The sequence below is a fragment of the Eleutherodactylus coqui genome, chromosome 10 (genome assembly GCF_035609145.1).
Source record: "Eleutherodactylus coqui strain aEleCoq1 chromosome 10, aEleCoq1.hap1, whole genome shotgun sequence".
NCBI lineage: Eukaryota > Metazoa > Chordata > Amphibia > Anura > Eleutherodactylidae > Eleutherodactylus > Eleutherodactylus coqui.
This window is the reverse complement of record NC_089846.1, coordinates 142,844,719-142,863,624: the sequence shown is the minus strand read 5'-3', so window position 1 is coordinate 142,863,624 and position 18,906 is coordinate 142,844,719. Positions and strand designations below refer to the sequence as shown.

General features: G+C 45.1%; 1 protein-coding gene across 3 annotated transcripts in view; it reads left to right on the top strand.

The window, feature by feature from the left end:
* Nucleotides 1-18,383, top strand: part of LOC136581024 (olfactomedin-4-like) — a 104,712-nt gene extending 86,329 nt beyond the window's left edge. Inside the window, exons 1-5 of one of the 3 annotated variants that reach the window (XM_066582009.1) lie at nucleotides 11,200-11,319; nucleotides 12,593-12,742; nucleotides 14,922-15,134; nucleotides 15,250-15,403; nucleotides 16,873-18,383. In XM_066582009.1, the coding sequence (XP_066438106.1) occupies nucleotides 11,263-11,319; nucleotides 12,593-12,742; nucleotides 14,922-15,134; nucleotides 15,250-15,403; nucleotides 16,873-17,696 (1,398 nt within the window). In that variant the 5' untranslated portion in view covers nucleotides 11,200-11,262 and the 3' untranslated portion in view covers nucleotides 17,697-18,383. Of the gene's footprint in view, nucleotides 1-11,199; nucleotides 11,320-12,529; nucleotides 12,743-14,921; nucleotides 15,135-15,249; nucleotides 15,404-16,872 lie in introns of those variants that run through there. The other 2 variants (XM_066582010.1, XM_066582008.1) reach the window with 2 other exon arrangements.
* The last annotated feature ends 523 nt before the right edge of the window (nucleotides 18,384-18,906 follow it).

Below are 18,906 nucleotides of genomic sequence, written 5' to 3'. Positions count from 1 at the left end.
TTCTTGTACCACATGGGAGACATGGCACCATGGACAGCGCTTGTGATCCAGTGAGTGAGGGGGCCGAGGAGTGTAGCAGGGCACCAGGGGGAACATGGCCGCAGGGACAGCACTTCCAGCAATTCTTCATGGAAACCCAGCAGCTACTCAGACAACAGTTTGCTGCCAATTGGGAGCTAGGGGTGTGAAGGGGCGCTCTTCCATGCCATCCCTGTCAAACCCCTAGCTTCAGTTGGTGTCAAGATACACCAGTACCATAAGGCCTGCCTCACACGGGGCGTTTGCAAAACGCTGCCCATTCATTTCAATGGGAGACTCGGCTGAAAATGCCCATAGATAGAATATGCAGCGCTTTCAGCCCTGTGTGAGCGGCCCCATAGAAATGAATGGGAGCCTCGTACAGCATTTAGAACAGGGCTGAACACGCTGCTGAGAGCGCCCCGTGTGAGTGAGGCCTAAGAAACGAAATGAGAATAAGATAGTCACCGCTAAGGAGAGGTAGAACAATTCAGCTACTTAGCAATGACTGTGATAGTGGAATATAAATGTGACCTGTTAATGAATACTCCTGTAATTATAAGGGGAGCTGGATATATGACTAGCTGGGATTCCACCAAGTCCTGATTCTGACTTCCACTTGCATCTAGTGGGAATTCAAATCCAGGATCATTGTTGGCTGTCTGTCCGCAGTGTAGGGGCTTTAATGCTAATAACAAAAGGTAATGTTTAATTGTTTTGATAGTCCAGTCAGTGACGAAGTTTAGTAAATTTGGGCTATCCTTGCCCCGGTAGAACCCTTCTATATCAATTTGTAAAGCAGTATTTAGCAGGATGCCCAGTGCAAGGATCAATAAGGAATAAACTGATCAAAAACTATACAGAACATTTATAATAAAAAGCGTAAATCTAAGGGAAAACAAATGCGGATATAAAAGAGAGTCATTCCGGCTCTCAGAGCTCCTAAATGTCATCAAGTCCTCCAGGCTTCAAGGTATTTAAAAACAATCCAATACGTTTCTTTGGTCTTTAACCCCGAGGAGTGACCTGCGGGGATTTTTGTCTCTTGGTGTTATGTGCATCAAGGAAGCGTCCTTATTATAGAAATGGAAGAAATGTTTGGAGACGCTGTGTAATAGGTAGCCTCTCCTAAGGCTGGTGTTGGTTGGCCCGAATGTATAGGGAATTGGGGTGCACCCATTATATGTTAGGCCACAGGGGCATTCTTTTAAATAGATGAAGCATGATGAACCACAGTTCAAAAGCTGTTTAATCTGAATTTTCTTTTTCTTTTTCCAAGGCTCATTTAATTTTTACCATATTGGATATTGTTAGAGCATTTGCATTTATTGATCCCGTACTTCTACACCCCCCGTGGAGTGCCCAAAAGAGAGGTGGTTGGTTTTATAGAGGTTTGAGATTTTGGGTATGATGGTGCCATAATATTTTTGAGATTACGGCCTTTATGAAACACGATGTTAGGCTTGTCAGCTATCTCTTCTGCAAGAAAATCCTCCTCCCCCCCGGGGATACCTTAAAGGGGTTGTCCCGCGAAACAAAGTGGGGTTCAGCACTTCTGTATGGCCATATTAATGTACTTTGTAATATACATCGTGCATTAATTATGAGCCATACAGAAGTTATTCACTTACCTGTTCCATTGCTGGCGTCCTCGTCTCCATGGTGCCGTCTAATTTTCAGCGTCTAATTGCCCGATTAGACGCGCTTGCGCAGTCCGGTCTTCTCCGTGTTGAATGGGGCCGCTCGTGCCGGAGAGCTGGTCCTCGTAGCTCCGCCCCGTCACGTGTGCCGATTCCAGCCAATCAGGAGGCTGGAATCGGCAATGAACCGCACAGAAGACCTGCGGTCCACCGAGGGTGAAGATCCCGGCGGCCATCTTCGCAAGGTAAGTAAGAAGTCACCGGAGCGCGGGGATTCGGGTAAGTACTATCCGGTTTTTTTTTTCAACACATGCATCGGGTTTGTCTCGCGCCGAACGGGGGGGCTATTGAAAAAAAAAAAAAAAAACGTTTCGGCGCGGGGCAACCCCTTTAATGTTCATTTAAAATTCTTTTTATGGAGTTTTGCTGAGAGCTATGCTGGGTCAAAAACTCTCTTTTTCGATTCTTGTGGGCACATTCTCATGGTGCGCTGATTTAATCAGGGTTTTGATTCAAAGCGTTCGAACTATTTCTTGTTATTTGTAGTCTTCTAATGTGGAAGAGTTTCTCCTTATCCTTCTGAATTCTCCGTAAGGAGTGTTTGTCTTCCATTCTCTTGTGTGAAAGCTTCCAAAATCCAAATAACTATTCCAATCTACTTTCTTAAAGAAAGTTTTAGGACTGAACCATTTTAAGGAATATTTCTAAATCTAAACAGATTATACTCTCAGCTGGAAGCGCCAGGAAATTCCCCAAGTGTTATTATTTCGGGTTTGGGCAAATGAAGAGAGATCTTTTTCACTCCCATCCTAGATGATTAGGGTGTCATCGATAAACCACGATAAAACACTATGCGGGGGTCTTGTATCGTCGATTTGAAAGCCCCCATGTGGAGATTTGCATAGTTAGGGGCAGATTTAGCCCCCATAGCAGTTCCCCTCGTCTGAAGGTAAAACCGTTTGCAATATGTAAATTATTATTATGTAACACAAAATTGATGGATTTTAGAGTAAATAACTTCTGGTGATCGGGCACAGAGGGTCTGTATCCAAAATGGCCGCACCGCTTCTATTTCTTTCATATGCAGTAAAGAGAATTAACATGAAACGTAGCAAGTAAAAATGTGTTTTCCCTGTAACAATCTTTAGAAGATTCATCAGGTGGCTGGTATCCATGTGTATCCATGTGTATCCATGTGTATCCATGTGGGTCAATGTAAAGCATATCTGTAGAGATGTAGGTCCATATAGGCGGAAAGTCAGCTGCTTCTAATAAAGAGCATCAATAGTGATCTTCTAACAAGTCTAATCTGTGAAGGCCTATTAATTACTATTTAGACTTTCTGCACTCTGGGATCTCATGGAGATGTTGCCAGCGACGGGCTGAGATTACCAAGCAATGCAAAGACCAAAGAAAGTTAGAATTTTGTGTTCATTGTAGATGAGGCCTTTCCACTTCAGGCACATCTACTAAAACCGTTCCCCCGAAGACAATTGGACCCAGATAAATATTTATCAGCTGTCAATAGCGAGACGTGTCGTGGAGAACTGATCCCGCATACGTCACACCTCAATAATTTTGCTTCCAGACACCATAGACAAGGTAGTGCTGGCCGGTTGTGTCTTGCACAGCTACTTGCGACGTCGTGATACATTGTCCTATTCCCCGTCTTCAGTGCTTGATAGCGAAAATGTAGACAGCATGGAAATAAACTTTGGAGAAGGGCGTTCTGAAGCACCAGGGATCGTCCCTTTCCAGCCCCTTCAGGTTCCCCGTGCTTGTGATGATGCCATTCGCTGTCCAAGCGCTATAGAGCATATTTTGACATGGTTGGAGCAGTGTCATGGCAGGCAGGAATGATATGATGTGCATGCAATGCTTGTCCTAATGCATGGCTGTGTTGGAAGGTAGTCTGCGCATAGCATGTTGTAGACCACGGCGAGCTGACACGATGAGTTGTAGTAGATTCACATCACGAGCCGAAAAGATGGCCAGGATGGGCAGAGATACAAATGAATACACAACCTGGATCGTTCTCCATGTTTGTCCAGCGGCTCTGCTCCTGCAGCTCTACAACGGTGCCTGCTTTTAGGACAGCTTGTTCCAGCTGACTGACTCCCTTAAAAACCCTTTTGTGGAGGAATGATATGATGTGAAACCCCTCAAATTATGCCAGTAATCACATGACATGCGTTACCTGGCTGACATATGAGTATGCGAATGTGAAGAAGGCTTGTGGAGCGTATGTTAAGGAACCGTTTACTAGAGCAGACTGCGCTCCTCTGTTGTATCGGTTATACTGGATTGATTCACGATTTACTGCAAACACACAAAGCAGACTGTTACAACTTAACAAAATAAAAGAAGGTACAAACTGTACAACATGGTAACTGGGACACCGGACAATGCTACATAGTAGCCCAGCTAATGGACCAGCGGAAGAATGCGTGACGGGCCCCATCTGCACCCGACTTCATGGAAGCAACCAATCCTGAGGGTTTCTGCAGAGAAGAGGTGGCACCGTCCATAAGGTAGAGTGACCTGAACCCCAACACCGGAAATGGGCCTCTCCCGACCGCAGGAGAGAGGAAATGTCTTCAAGGATAGCTCCAGTTATAGACTGCACTACTGCAACCTGCATAGCGATGCCCCAGGGGCCCTCGAAGAAAGACCTCCCCTTCCTCAGCAGGGGGAAAGTCTTGCAACGCTGTGGACCAAAGAATAAGTATCAGAGATGTCGCCTGTTTTTAAAAACTATGCTTAATAAAGAACAATTATAGTATTCAGTGTGCAGGATTGGGGGATGGGACGAGTATGATACAGGGCTTCCCGTTCCCTGACCTTTAGGCCCATAAGGCATGGGTCATTGGGCCAGTAAGGTCACTTAACAGGGAGTGCTGCTTCCTTCTCACCGCAGTGCCCCAGTTATGCCCTATTTACACCAGACGAGCTGCCGGGCGATCAATGCCCGCAGCTGGTCCCACCGATGCTCACTCCAGTCGTGTTACACAGGGAGCAGTTTCCCCCGACCGCCTTCATTTTCTTTTCGCCCGTTTTCACGCAGAGGAGAAAATTGCACGAGATTTAGCGTTGCGAGATACACCAATCTCGTATTAATATAAACCCTATTCTTTTGAATGGGGTCTTATAGAGGCCTGATTTTTCCCCCCCACATTTGAGCGATTTTTGTTTTCAATGGGGCTGAAAAACACATCCATGACGTGCGATGCAAGGTTTGGTTTTTTAATTATCTTTACAATTGTTTTAATCTCCATAGGGGACGCGAACGTGCGATGGTTTGATCGATCCTGCAGTATGATGTAATGCCGCAGCATCATACCGTGATTTAACTTGCAAGTGAGAAGTGGACAGCAGATTTCTGCTTCTCAGATGCTTCTCTTCAACCTCTGCCATTGGGTTCTAGTCTCCATCTCTTATAATGCAAAACTGACATCCCGGGCCCCATGCCGCATACTATTGTGCAGCGCATCCATGCCGCATACTATTGTGCAGCGCATCCATGCCGCATACTATTGTGCAGCGCATCCATGCCGCATACTATTGTGCAGCGCATCCATGCCGCATACTATTGTGCAGCGCATCCATGCCGCATACTATTGTGCAGCGCATCCATGCCGCATACTATTGTGCAGCGCATCCATGCCGCATACTATTGTGCAGCGCATCCATGCCGCATACTACTGTGCAGCGCATCCATGCCGCATACTACTGTGCAGCGCATCCATGCCGCATACTACTGTGCAGCGCATCCATGCCGCATACTATTGTGCAGCGCATCCATGCCGCATACTATTGTGCAGCGCATCCATGCCGCATACTATTGTGCAGCGCATCCATGCCGCATACTATTGTGCAGCGCATCCATGCCGCATACTACTGTGCAGCGCATCCATGCCGCATACTATTGTGCAGCGCATCCATGCCGCATACTATTGTGCAGCGCATCCATGCCGCATACTATTGTGCAGCGCATCCATGCCGCATACTACTGTGCAGCGCATCCATGCCGCATACTATTGTGCAGCGCATCCATGCCGCATACTATTGTGCAGCGCATCCATGCCGCATACTATTGTGCAGCGCATCCATGCCGCATACTACTGTGCAGCGCATCCATGCCGCATACTACTGTGCAGCGCATCCATGCCGCATACTACTGTGCAGCGCATCCATGCCGCATACTACTGTGCAGCGCATCCATGCCGCATACTATTGTGCAGCGCATCCATGCCGCATACTATTGTGCAGCGCATCCATGCCGCATACTATTGTGCAGCGCATCCATGCCGCATACTATTGTGCAGCGCATCCATGCCGCATACTATTGTGCAGCGCATCCATGCCGCATACTATTGTGCAGCGCATCCATGCCGCATACTATTGTGCAGCGCATCCATGCCGCATACTACTGTGCAGCGCATCCATGCCGCATACTATTGTGCAGCGCATCCATGCCACATACTATTGTGCAGCGCATCCATGCCGCATACTATTGTGCAGCGCATCCATGCCGCATACTATTGTGCAGCGCATCCATGCCGCATACTACTGTGCAGCGCATCCATGCCGCATACTACTGTGCAGCGCATCCATGCCGCATACTACTGTGCAGCGCATCCATGCCACATACTACTGTGCAGCGCATCCATGCCACATACTACTGTGCAGCGCATCCATGCCGCACACTACTGTGCAGCGCATCCATGCCACATACTATTGTGCAGCGCATCCATGCCGCATACTATTGTGCAGCGCATCCATGCCGCATACTACTGTGCAGCGCATCCATGTCTCATACTACTGTGCAGCGCATCCATGCCACATACTATTGTGCAGCGCATCCATGCCGCATACTACTGTGCAGCGCATCCATGCCGCATACTACTGTGCAGCGCATCCATGCCGCATACTACTGTGCAGCGCATCCATGCCACATACTACTGTGCAGCGCATCCATGCCGCATACTACTGTGCAGCGCATCCATGCCGCATACTACTGTGCAGCGCATCCATGCCGCATACTACTGTGCAGCGCATCCATGCCACATACTACTGTGCAGCGCATCCATGCCTTCCTATTCTAGTGCACTACTGTTATTTCCATAGAGGACACCAGTACTGGGATGCAGCGCTGGATCTGGCTTTTTGACTGCACCCTCTAGATCCCCTTCTTCATCAAGAGCCATGCTTCAATTTGAAAATACAGAAAATAAGGGGAAAAAATAGCGGAATTTAAAAAAAGGAAATTAACTGCTAAAGTTCATATACAGAAGAATTCTACTGAAAACAAAGATCACGGAAATGAATGGGAAAGTTACGACAAAAACTGTTAATGTAAACGTGTACCGAGGAGTAAAGTAAGCTGCACCCTGCGGGGCATAGTGATGGTAAGATCATCTGCAGTGATGACGCTGAGGCACGGAGGTGTGAAGGCCATGCTAGGAGGACATCCCATTACGAGGCTATTAAAGTTCTCCTTATCTCCTTCTTGTTCCTCACTGACCATATAACTTTCATAGGTTTTAGGATTTATAACATTTCCCGCAGTTATCTGTATCACGTCAGATGTGTTAAATCTCACTTTATCTCAAGCTGAATTATTTTATGGACATTTTACAACCTCGTTATTCATTGGGCGATTGAAACTCTTCACCATTCAGGATGGACTGGAGAGGGTAGAGTCTGGTGCAGGGGGGGCCGATCAGCAGCGAGTTGGAATAATCGAGCCGAGAGTGGATGAGGGCAACAGTAAGTGTTTTTAGCGTGTCTATGGTGAGAAAAGAGCGGATTCTTGCAATGTTCTTGAGGTGCGGCTGACATGTTCGGGTGAGAGATTGGATGTAGGGGGTGAAGGAGAGATCAGAGTCGGATATGACCCCAAGGCAGCGGGCATGTTGTCTAGGAGTTATGGTGCCACACAATGAGATGGAGATGTCAGGATGAGGTCGGTTAGTGGAGGGTGGAAATACCAGTAAGTCAGTTTTAGAGAGGTTTAGTTTTAGGTAGAGAGAGGACATGGTGTTAGAGACAGCGGACAGACAGTTGGTGATGTTTTGGAGGAAAGGTGCAGAGATGTCACGGGAAGAGGTGTATAGCTGGGTGTCGTCAGCATAGAGGGGGTATTGGAGGCCAAATCTCCTGATGGTTTGTCCAATAGGGGCTGTGTAGGGGGAGAAAAGAAGGGGGCCGAGGACCGAGCCCTGGGGGACCCCAACAGCAAGGGGAAGAGGAGGGGGCCGAGGACCGAGCCCTGGGGGACCCCAACAGCAAGGGGAAGAGGAAGGGGCTGAGGACCGAGCCCTGGGAGACTCCAACAGCAAGAGGAAGAGGAGGGGAGGTAGAGCCAGCAAAGGAGACACTGAAAGAGCGGTCAGATATGTAGGAGGAGAACCAGGAGAGAGCAGTGTCCTTTAGGCCGATGGAGCGAAGCATACTGAGGAGGAGAATAAAAGTATAGATGGAATTAAGAAACAAATCACTCTGATAATAATAAAGTGGTTTCACAAGATAAGGTCTCATTCACACAAGCGTTGCACCTCCATGCTGGCCACTTTACGGCCGAAAAACAGGAGAACAGGAAAAAGCCAAGATCAAGTCGCGGCAAAATTTGTGTTTTTTTTCACCCATTTCCACAGGACAGCTGCGGCATAAAAGGGAAAATATACGCCGCAGTTTGGAAATCCCTTGATCGGCATAAATCTTCGGAATGGCTTCTAATGTTTAATTAGAGCCAGTTGTAATGTTTTCGCATTGTTAGACGCTGCTTAACTCCCTCCCCCTCCATTTTTTGCAGCTCCCATAGGAATCTATGGGAGCTGCCAGGGTATCTTAGCCAAAAGATAGGGCAAGACCTAACTTTTCCGGCCACGTATAAAATCAGTGATGTCCAGTATTTGCCAACGCAATGCTTTTATGCAGCTAAAAATTGGCCATCTGAGTGAATGCACCGGAAACAAATGTTTCGGATGGTCGCAATTTTTTATTGCGGCTAAATTAGCCACATAAAAGTGCTTGTGTGAATGAGGCCTAAGGCTTCCGTCACAGACTGTTTCTGGCATTTTTTTCTTTTTACTATGGAGAAGCCTATGGGAAAAATGCTAGACTGGACCCAAGAAAATACAAGAAAAGTCTGCAAAAGCTGGCACTAAAAACACATATTCATAGAGTGTTTGAAGTTGTAATATTAACCTGCAGTAAGTATCTGGATGCAGGATGTTTTGGAATTAAAAAAACAAAAATATTCCTGCAGCAAAAACTCACAATACGCAGCAATTTTCCAAAAAAAGAATGTGAAACGAGCCTAGCGGTAGTTTGCTTAGCTGCATATGTATTAACATAGATAGGACCTCCATAAATATGTGCACTGCATGGACTAAAATATATGGGCACCCCTCCTAATTAGTTTCAGGCCCATGTTGGAAAAAACATGCAGAAAATGAAGCTCACAGACATGTAATCTCCACAGACAATTAGTAACAAGGGTCATGTTTGGGCTCCCCGGACAGCGACCGTCTGACAGCGTCCCTGCGAACAATCAAGGTCCAAAAAGAAAAAGGCGCGATAACTTTGGTGTGAGAGAAGTGAAGTTTCCCTACAGAGTCCTGAACCTTAAACCCATTTAGGATGAACTGGAATGGTTGTTAAAAGCTCTTTTTGCCCAGACCTTCTTGGTCCAACGGGGTTATCCATGTTGTGGAAACTCATGGCCTATCCTCAGGATAAGCCACCAATATCAGCTCAGTGGGGTTCGCCGCCTGGGATAGGCCACCAACCTCTGCAATCTGCAGAACCCCTTTAAGCCTAATATTTGCCTACATCTTCCTACAATCCTGTAATGACACAGGCCATAATAACTCAAATATGTACCGTTGCAAGGAAACGTTGGTGATCCGTGTAGCAGTACCTGGACTTCGTGTAGCAGTACCTGGACTTCGTGTAGCAGTACCTGGACTTCGTGTAGCAGTACCTGGACTTCTGCACTGATTAGTAATACAATTTGGTCGGATTGTATTATTATGTAATTATAGACAAACCCAATCGAACTAATCTAATAACACGCAGACAACCGCTTGGATTGCACACAGTGATCATTCACAATGCAGCGCGCTGTTTTTCCATGACGCCATTCATCTTCAGTGCTTTTCTCATAGTTCACACATGAATAGAGGTTTTTGCAGTTTGTAGAGTCTTCTGTAGGTTGTTGTTGTTATCTTGGGGTTTTTCTCACCTCCTTCAGGATTGCTCTTGTGCTCTTGGAGTGATCGTAAAACATTCCTTGGGTTTCAGGACAGAAGGGACAGTTGTGCTTCTCTGCTGCTCCTGCAATTAACCAGTTCAGGGCCCGATTTTTGGCTGTCCAAGATAACTGCAGCAATTTTTTAACTATCTAACTGTGTGCTGCTCTCTGATTGGCCGGTGCTGATTACATAAGTAGCTCTGGTCAATAGAGCAAGTATAGTGCATTAGTAGTCTAATGCTATCAATGCTCTGTGGGCATTAGGTAGTCAAAAAATTGGATCGGCCATCTTGGACAACTGAAAACAGGGTCTTAAACTGGCAGATTAAAGGGACTGCAAAGAACAACTGTAGGTAATATACGCCCTTCCCCATCCAGGCCCAGGATTGAATTCTATCCCTAAACCATAGGGCTACTTCAAAGCGACCCTCCCATCCAAAAACAGGGATGGCCGCATCATCTTCTGTGACTACTCGAAGCACACTGTGCATTAATATGCATCAGTAGTCTAAAACACTACAGCGGCTTTGATTGACCAGTACTTCCTATGTGAGCAGTACTGGCCAGTCACATCCGCATGTAGGGTCTTACACCACTGATACATACTAATGCACAGTGTGCTTCAGGTGGTCAGAAAAGCAGTTCGGCCATGTTTGCTTCTCCAGGACAAGAGGGTCTCTTTAACAGGGTGCCCACTTTTGGGGAAAGCAAGAAAGGTCCTACATTTCCTCCATGTGTAGATAATTGGTCTAACCATGGATTGATGTACACCCAGGTCTTTAAGCAATGCTCTTTTAGCCTCCTTCCATTCACGTGTCTCTATAACACATCTTCTGGGGCTTTCTAACAGATGTTTGCATGGAGGCACAGCTCACACTAATCAAGCTGTATTAAGAAGAACACATTTGTCAAAAAACAGTCTTTGTGAGGCTTCATTTAATGGGCAAAGCACCCGTGAAACTCACACTTCCAATCTCATCACTTAATTGTAACACCTTTTTGCAATTAGCTCCTAGAGAAGTCATTGACACAGAAGTTCCCCAACTTTTTCTCCTGCACTCAATGTACTCAATATAAGACATGAAGACTACAACTGTTATTAGTTCACTCCATATCCAATTGTTCACTTACTTTTTATTGCAGCAGTATGTGATCATGATTGTGCAGATATCCGTATATCATGGAATGTTTCTTCATCACAGCTTACAGGCCAATCAAATCACAGGATTGTTTATTGGATGAAACACAAGATGAGGTGATACCAAGTGGGAGGGGTGCAGGATACACATTCACTATATATATAGAGGGTTAGCACCAGCTGATGGTACAGATGACAAGGAGGACACCATGATCACCTTCTTCATTTTGCTCCTTGGCGTTGGCCATAATCATGCCGCCAGTCTGGTAAGTTCCACTGGATGCTATTGCTTTCTGTGCTTCATGTATCTGAGCTCTCTCCCTCATTTTTTCGTACAGGCGGCCGTCCTGCTAAAACAAATATTCTTACTTTCTAATTTACAAGTATAAAAAACGTTATCTGTAATATAATCTCTCAATCTAAAAACTCTTAGGCCGAATTCCCATGAACGTATTTGCTCGGAGTCTGACATACGAAACATTTGTGCTGCAATACGCAGTGAATAGAGCACATTGATTTCAATGGGTTCTTTCGCAGAAGGTGTGCTTCCCACACGCATTTTGTTTGCGCAAATGTGCACAATTTGTGCAGAGAAAATGTACAGTAAAACACGCACATGCATGTGCAAATACGCAGCACCCATTGTGAAAATATGCAGCGCAAATGCAAGCATAAATGTGCATATACCTATATGGCATTGGCAATTATGGCTTAACATTTAGGGCTCCCTCACACAGGCATACACACATCTGTATTAGTGAGGCACAGATTGCACACCCCTAAGGCAGACCCTGGTTCCACGTAAATACTATTGGTGACCTCAATAGTTGATCGGCTGCCTCTAAGGACCTTGGCCTATCAGTGGATTGTCTGCTGCAATACACAGTGGTCACAGCGGAAGCAGGAGGCTTTAACCCATCCCCGGAAATGGGCAGCGCTTGTAATTGCAGGCGCAATTTTCATTAAAATCAATGACAGCTACACCTGCAATTACACGCACCTGCCGCTACACAGAAGTGGCAGCCATATGCTTCCTCCCCAATCCCTCTGTATTGCAGTGCTGACAGTAGGTGCCTGATCAGCTGATCGGCCGGGGTCTTGAGGATAGGTCACCAATAGTATTTGCATGGAAACCCTATTAACTAAAACAGACACCCATCTGTAGACAGCCCTGCTCCATATTTTTGCTCCTGATCAGTATAGAGTAGGGTTCTTGTAGGTTGGGTAAGATGCCCTTAAAGCAGCTCTTCGAGGGTTGTGTCTCTGATTTGGCCCCAATGCAAAATCCCAGGGCTCGCCACATGTCAATTATAGTACTGGTGTCTTCATGGCCATTAGGCCACCTTGGGCCCCAGGTCCTGGATGTAACACAACCCCCGCATCCACCTACAGTCATGTACCTAAGTCTACATCTTTTTTGCTTGCTCATTCATAGAGTTTTAGTCTTTATCACCTGCATGTTACATTCATTATAATATGTTAAGTGTCATATTGACTAAAGTAGATGTTTCTTACATAAATATGGCTCTGTCTCCACAGGTTCACAACTCCACGGGGTCGCTGGACGAGCTGGGGGTCTGTCACTGCTCTGTTGTCCTCCCAGACTCCGCCTTTCCTGCAGATCGTTTTGAGATGTTGCAGATATCCAACTATAACTTGACCTTCTCTGTTAAAAAGCAAATCAGTAAGGTAAAGAAATAATACTGAAATAACACATAATACTGACCCCCGGACATTAGACAATGTGGCCTACTTGTACATCAGAGGGACTTTACTGTGTGCTCGAACCAATCGGCAGCCAGGCTTTTATTTGTCCGTCTACATCAGAATAAATGTAAAATAATCTACAAATACTTTTAGGACTTTCTCTAAACTATTAGCAGGACTATAGTTAGGCGAGGCTGTCGGGGCATGTGACCCGGGTGCAAGGTGCCAGCAGGAGGCACTGATAAGCTTTTCTATCATTCCTCATCCACGTGTTAGATGTCACATTTAATGAAATGCCTCTTAAATGTGGACCGTCTTCTGTACCCTACATTCAGAATCTTTGATGGCTACAGATGACTTCACCTTGATGCAACCTGTATAAACAACCATTATAGACACAAGCAGAGTTATGTGCAATGCTGGACAATAGCTGGAGCACGGTGATTTCTTTTAGCCTTAAGTAAGCTTGGTCCATTTCTTTTGTAATAATATTAATCCTTATTTATATAGCGCCAACATATTATAAAAGAAATGGACCAAGCTTACTGAAGGCTAGAAAAAAGCATCAAGCAACGTGATACAGCTATCCTTCCATTGCATGTAACTCGGCTTGTGTCTACAATGGCTGTTTATACAGTTTGAATCCAGGTGAAGGCATCTGTGGCCATCAAAGATTCTGAATGCTAAATATATATAAAGCAGGGGGAAACAACACCACAGTTAATCAGTTGGAAACAATAGGGGTGCCAGTCCTGCTCCAACCAGCTTACATACTACAAATAATGGGGTGATACAGAAGGTAAAGGGGCTGGAGATGTGCAGGGTATGGGGGGTGGAGAGTGAGGGATGTTATACACACAGACAATGGTCAGGCCGCATAGTGGCGGAATCGGTGTGACTGCAGGGGGCAGTTGATTTTGGCTAGCAGGAGCTGCAGTCAGTAGGTCAGGGAGCATGTTATCAAGTGGAGTACAGAGGGGTTTGGTTTAGGAGATATGGTATGTCTCCCTGAAGAGGTGCATTTTTAGAGCATGCCTGAAGTTTTGTGTGTCAGAGATTGTGCGGATAGTTTTGGGTAGCACGTTCCAGAGGACTGGTGCTGCTCTGGAGAAGTCTTAGAGGCGGAAATGAGAGGATCGGGTTAAAGGGGAGCTTAATCTGATTTCGTGAACGCAGGCTAGATGGTGGATTCAGATGACGGATGCAATGTATGGTGGGGCGATGCTGTGGAGGGCTTTGTGGATAATGGTAGTGGGTTTGAATTGAATTACTGCATTTGATGGACAGCCAGTCAAGTGACCGGCACAGGGCAGACGTATCAGTGTAGCGTCTGGACAGGAAGATGAGCCTGGCTGCCACATTCAGGATGGATTGGAGAGGGGAGGCCGATTAGCAGCGAGTTACAATAATTGAGCCGAGAGTGGATGAGGGCAACAGTATTACTGCATAGTGGTAGATATATTACCAGAACCAAGCTTACTGCATATACGATACCAGAACCTAGTCCACTGTATAGTTACACTACCAGAACCAAGCTTACTGTGTGGATACTGTGCCATAAGCAAGTTGACTATATATACGATACCAGAACCAAGTTCACTGTATAGATAAACTACCAGAGACAAGCTTAATGTGTAGCTACAGAGTCAGAAGCAAGTTTACTACATAGATATGGTACCAGAACTGAGCTTTCTGAATAGATACAGTACCAAGCTTACTACATAAAAACAGTACCAAGTCTGAGCTTACTTTATAGATAGAAGTGCTCAACTCTCGTCATAGATGGGGCGCTCATGACCTATACTGTACTGCTCCCTCCCTGTAGTACTTCCCCCCTGTGTCATGTGTGCTCTATGGCTCTCTATCTGTACATGTATGTACTGTCCTGCTCCCTGCCTGTAGTACATGTACTGAACTGCTCCCTCCGTGTGCTATATGTACTGCACGGTTCTATATCTATGTCACATATACTGTACTGCTTCCTACCTGTACTACACGTGTTGTACCTCCCTGTGTCTGATGGGAGTATGTACACAGTTATTATACAGTGTAAGACAAGCCTATTATCAGCGCTCTGCTATACATGCAGCATTGGTATATAGTTATTTGTCCTTTAGTTTGTATTTGGCTGACACTAAACAGACCTGTCCTGATGTCATAGATCCAGCATTATGAGAGTACACTGATCATTTACATGGAGCGGCTGGTGAACCTGACCAAACGTGTGGAGGTGATGGAGATGGGCGGCATCTCATACACCAAGTTGGACTTCGAGCTGGTGAAGTTGGAGATTAGACAAATTGAGGCTCTGATACTGCAGATGAAAACTTCAATGAATGGCACCAACGTTCTGGTTGAAGCTCTGTATGTGGAGGTGAGACGATACCTGTCACTTATTACTATACTGTGGGCTCTACCTACATTTCCCTCTCCCTTCCCTTTCCCATTGCTATAGACTATGTCACCGTGTTCTCTTTATTCCGCAATAGATCCACAACCTCTCTATAACGGTGAGCCAGCTGGAGGTCTACGACAAGAACAATGTTTTGGTCATCAGAAGAGAAATTGCAGCTCTGAAGAAACGATTTGAAGATTGTGAAAAGAACCAGACAAACCCAAAGCCGGACCCTCCAGCGGACAGCGGTACGTAAAGCAGTAGGTGCTTGTTGGTATGTCATGTTTATATGGAGTCATTCACCAGGGCAGACCCCAATCACGTACAGCAACCCTCCCCAAAAATAAGATAAGAAGAATGGTGTGCAAATAGCCCAATGCCGTGCAATAGACAAACAATATGTCTCATTACAAATCATACTTTTATTGTACACATTACATTAGTATTAAAAGCACTTAATGCATAAACTGCACAACTGGGAGCTGATAGAAAAGACACGTCACTTCCACATTAAAGGGGTTGTCAGATTACTATGCAATGTTTTAGTAATAGCTCCAATTGGTTTCAAATAGCAGAGCTGTATCCAGCTGTCCTCCGCTGCCGGGATCCAGTAATCCTGCTCTGCTGTCCGCCTGGTGGAAGATGATGCAATAGAAGTCACCTGACCACTGCAGCCAATCAGACTCTGCAGCGTCTTGGTTCTGACCTCCTGCCATCATTGCACCCAGGATGTGGATACTGATGCCAGGAGAACGGACCGTGACGCTACAGTCTCTCATTTGCCGCAGCGGTCACCTAACAATCGCTGATGTCACCTTTCACAACAATCACGGGACAGGCAGCGGAGAAAGAGCGACTAAGCTAATACATGGAATAAAGGGACTGGAATACCCAGAGAGGCACCAAAACTGGGATTATTTACTCTGGAAAAAAGTTGATACCCAGGACTGCAACGGTAACAAGAGGACATCCGCTATGCTTAGAAGAATGCAAGTTTCATCACCAACATATAAAAGGGTTCTTTACTGTTAGAGCAGTGAGACTGTGGAACTCTCTGCCTGAGGATGTGGTGACGGCAAAATCCTTAGAGGAGTTTAAAAGGGGACTTGATGTCTTTCTGGAGAGGAAGGATATTATAGGCTATATATCTAAGGTTATTTGTTAATCCTGGTATACAGGCAGGTAGGAACTATTAGGGGTTGGTCCAGGGAACAGTCTGATTGCCATTAGGGAGTCGGGCAGGAATTTTTTCCCCAAAAGGGCTAATTGGCTTCCGCTCTTGGGGTTTTTTGCCTTCCTCTGGATCAACAACACAGGAGGATAGACAGGCTGGACTAGATGGACATTGTCTTCATTCAGCCTTACGAACTATGTTACTATACTGACACGCAAGTCTCTTTGGCTCCTGATAGCCTCTTATAGCTTCTGTCAGGATAGACTCTGCTCGGCCATTGCAGTCTCCATTATTCTCTGAGCAGAATGCTGGAACACATTGATTGATTTGATGAAACAAAATGTCACTGCTGGTTATATGGTAGGGCCCAATGTTAATGCTGTCTTGGGGTCGAAAATGTTTAAGAGACTCCTGCAAGAGTGCTTATTGGAGAGAAGACTTTTAGTTCCTTTTTTCTTTGGTATTGTTGACTAGTTATGTGGGGCCAACTTTATGCTTTGATGGATTGATTGATTTGACACATTTGATTGTTTTATTGTGCAGGTACCTGCCAACATGGATTCATTACGAACATCAGCAAACCATTTATAGTACAATTGAACTATAACGGATTCGGCTACAAATCTGGAGGATGGGGATCAGATTCATTGGCTGGAGCTGACCAGAACATACAGTGGGTGGCTCCTATGACTACAGATGCAAGGACTATGAATTACTTACGTGTCTACCCTAGCTACAATGATCTTCTCATGTATCAACACAACATTGACCGAGGCATCAGTAGTCCAAACTACGGACAAGGAGGTGGAATGATCATGTTTAATAAAACGATGTACTATAATTGCTACAACACTGGAAACTTATGCAAATACAATCCACAGCTCAATACAATGGAACTAAGTGTTAATCTCCCTAATGCTGTTTACAACAACCGCTTCAGCTATTCGTCTTCAATTTACCAAGACATTGACATGGCCAGTGATGAAGAAGGCCTTTGGGCAATTTATTCTACTGAAGAAAATGCTGGCAACATTGTCATCAGTAAAATAGATCCCGTAACTCTTGCCGTAAAGCAGACCTGGAACACTACCCAATACAAGCCTGCAGCCAGCAACGCATTCATGGCATGTGGTGTCTTGTATGTCACTAGGGCCCTCAGTACAAAAAGAGAAGAGATATTTTACATGTATGATACCAAGACTAATAAGGAAGGGTGGCCGAGAGTTTCCCTGGAAAAACCAAAGGAGAACGTGCAGAGTCTGTCTTACAATCCCAACGACCGTAAGCTGTACATGTACAATGAGGGCTACTTGGTCAACTACGACCTCTATTTTACATCTGCCCAAGAAGATAAATCTGAAATATAATCATATAAGTCCACATGTCCATAGAGTGTTCATGACAATGTAGGTCTTCCATATTTCCCACTAGGACAATGAATGATGACACGATCTGGTCAAAACCAGACAACTATGAAACCATCATGGGCCCAATGAAAGGCGAGATACTAGTCAATTCTGGGCCAACTATAAAAGCAACTAATTCTTTATATTAGAATTTACGTACCATAAATGTGTTTCCATGGTAACAGACAACAAATAAACCCTGTGTGGTCTGATCCTGTAGTTATATGTCTTGCCACAGTTCTGTCTCAATAAGGTACAGAATGAAGGGAGTATGAAAGTAGGAAAAGCTTAAGCAGGGTTTGTTTGCAGGGTGTTACGGTGGAAATAAAGGGGTCTGGATAAGAGCTGTAGATATAAAATGGACGGAAATTTTTAATGAAAACCATTTGCAAAGTTTCTTATTTTCTATTTTAGATGCATTAGAGAACTTAAAAAATGCATGCAGAGGTTCACAGAGTCATCAAGACTGTCCTAGGAAAAAAGGATTTCTACCTGGATGAACACTGAATTATAAAGAATGAGGATGATTAATAAGTTAGATATTCTTAAAGCATAGCTTGTAAGATTGTAATCATGAGATTGTCCAACATTATTTTACAGTTTACATGGAATCAATCGATAGAAAAAGGAGCAAAATCACATTTAAATGATATCTATATATAAACTCTAAAATGTGCTGATCTGTGGACATACTTCTTTCTTCTATGGAATGTTCTATCCATCACATGAACTAAATAAAACACGAAGCAAGCAAATGCAGTGTGCTACTGTCTATGTATTTAGCTCACCTCATATATATAGTATATTGATTATCATTAGAGATGGGCGAGCACCAAATTGCTCAGGTGCTCGTTACTTGAGCCAAACTTTTTGTAATGCTCGAGAGCTCGAGTAACGAACCCCATTGAAGTCAATAGGGGACTCAAGCATTTTTGTATAGGACCGATGCTCCGCATATGGGATGATTTGTGAAACACCTGAAAACATCAGAAAGTCACGGAAACACCACAGAAACGGATAGGGAACGGCAAGGGCAGCATACATGGCTGCATCTGAGGCTCCCAGGTCCCACTATTAAGCCAAAATAGGGGTAAGAGTCTGGCAATCCCCCCCCCCCCCCCCCTAACAATTTACTTCAGACAAACCCTCATTAGCAAGGCACACGCGCTGG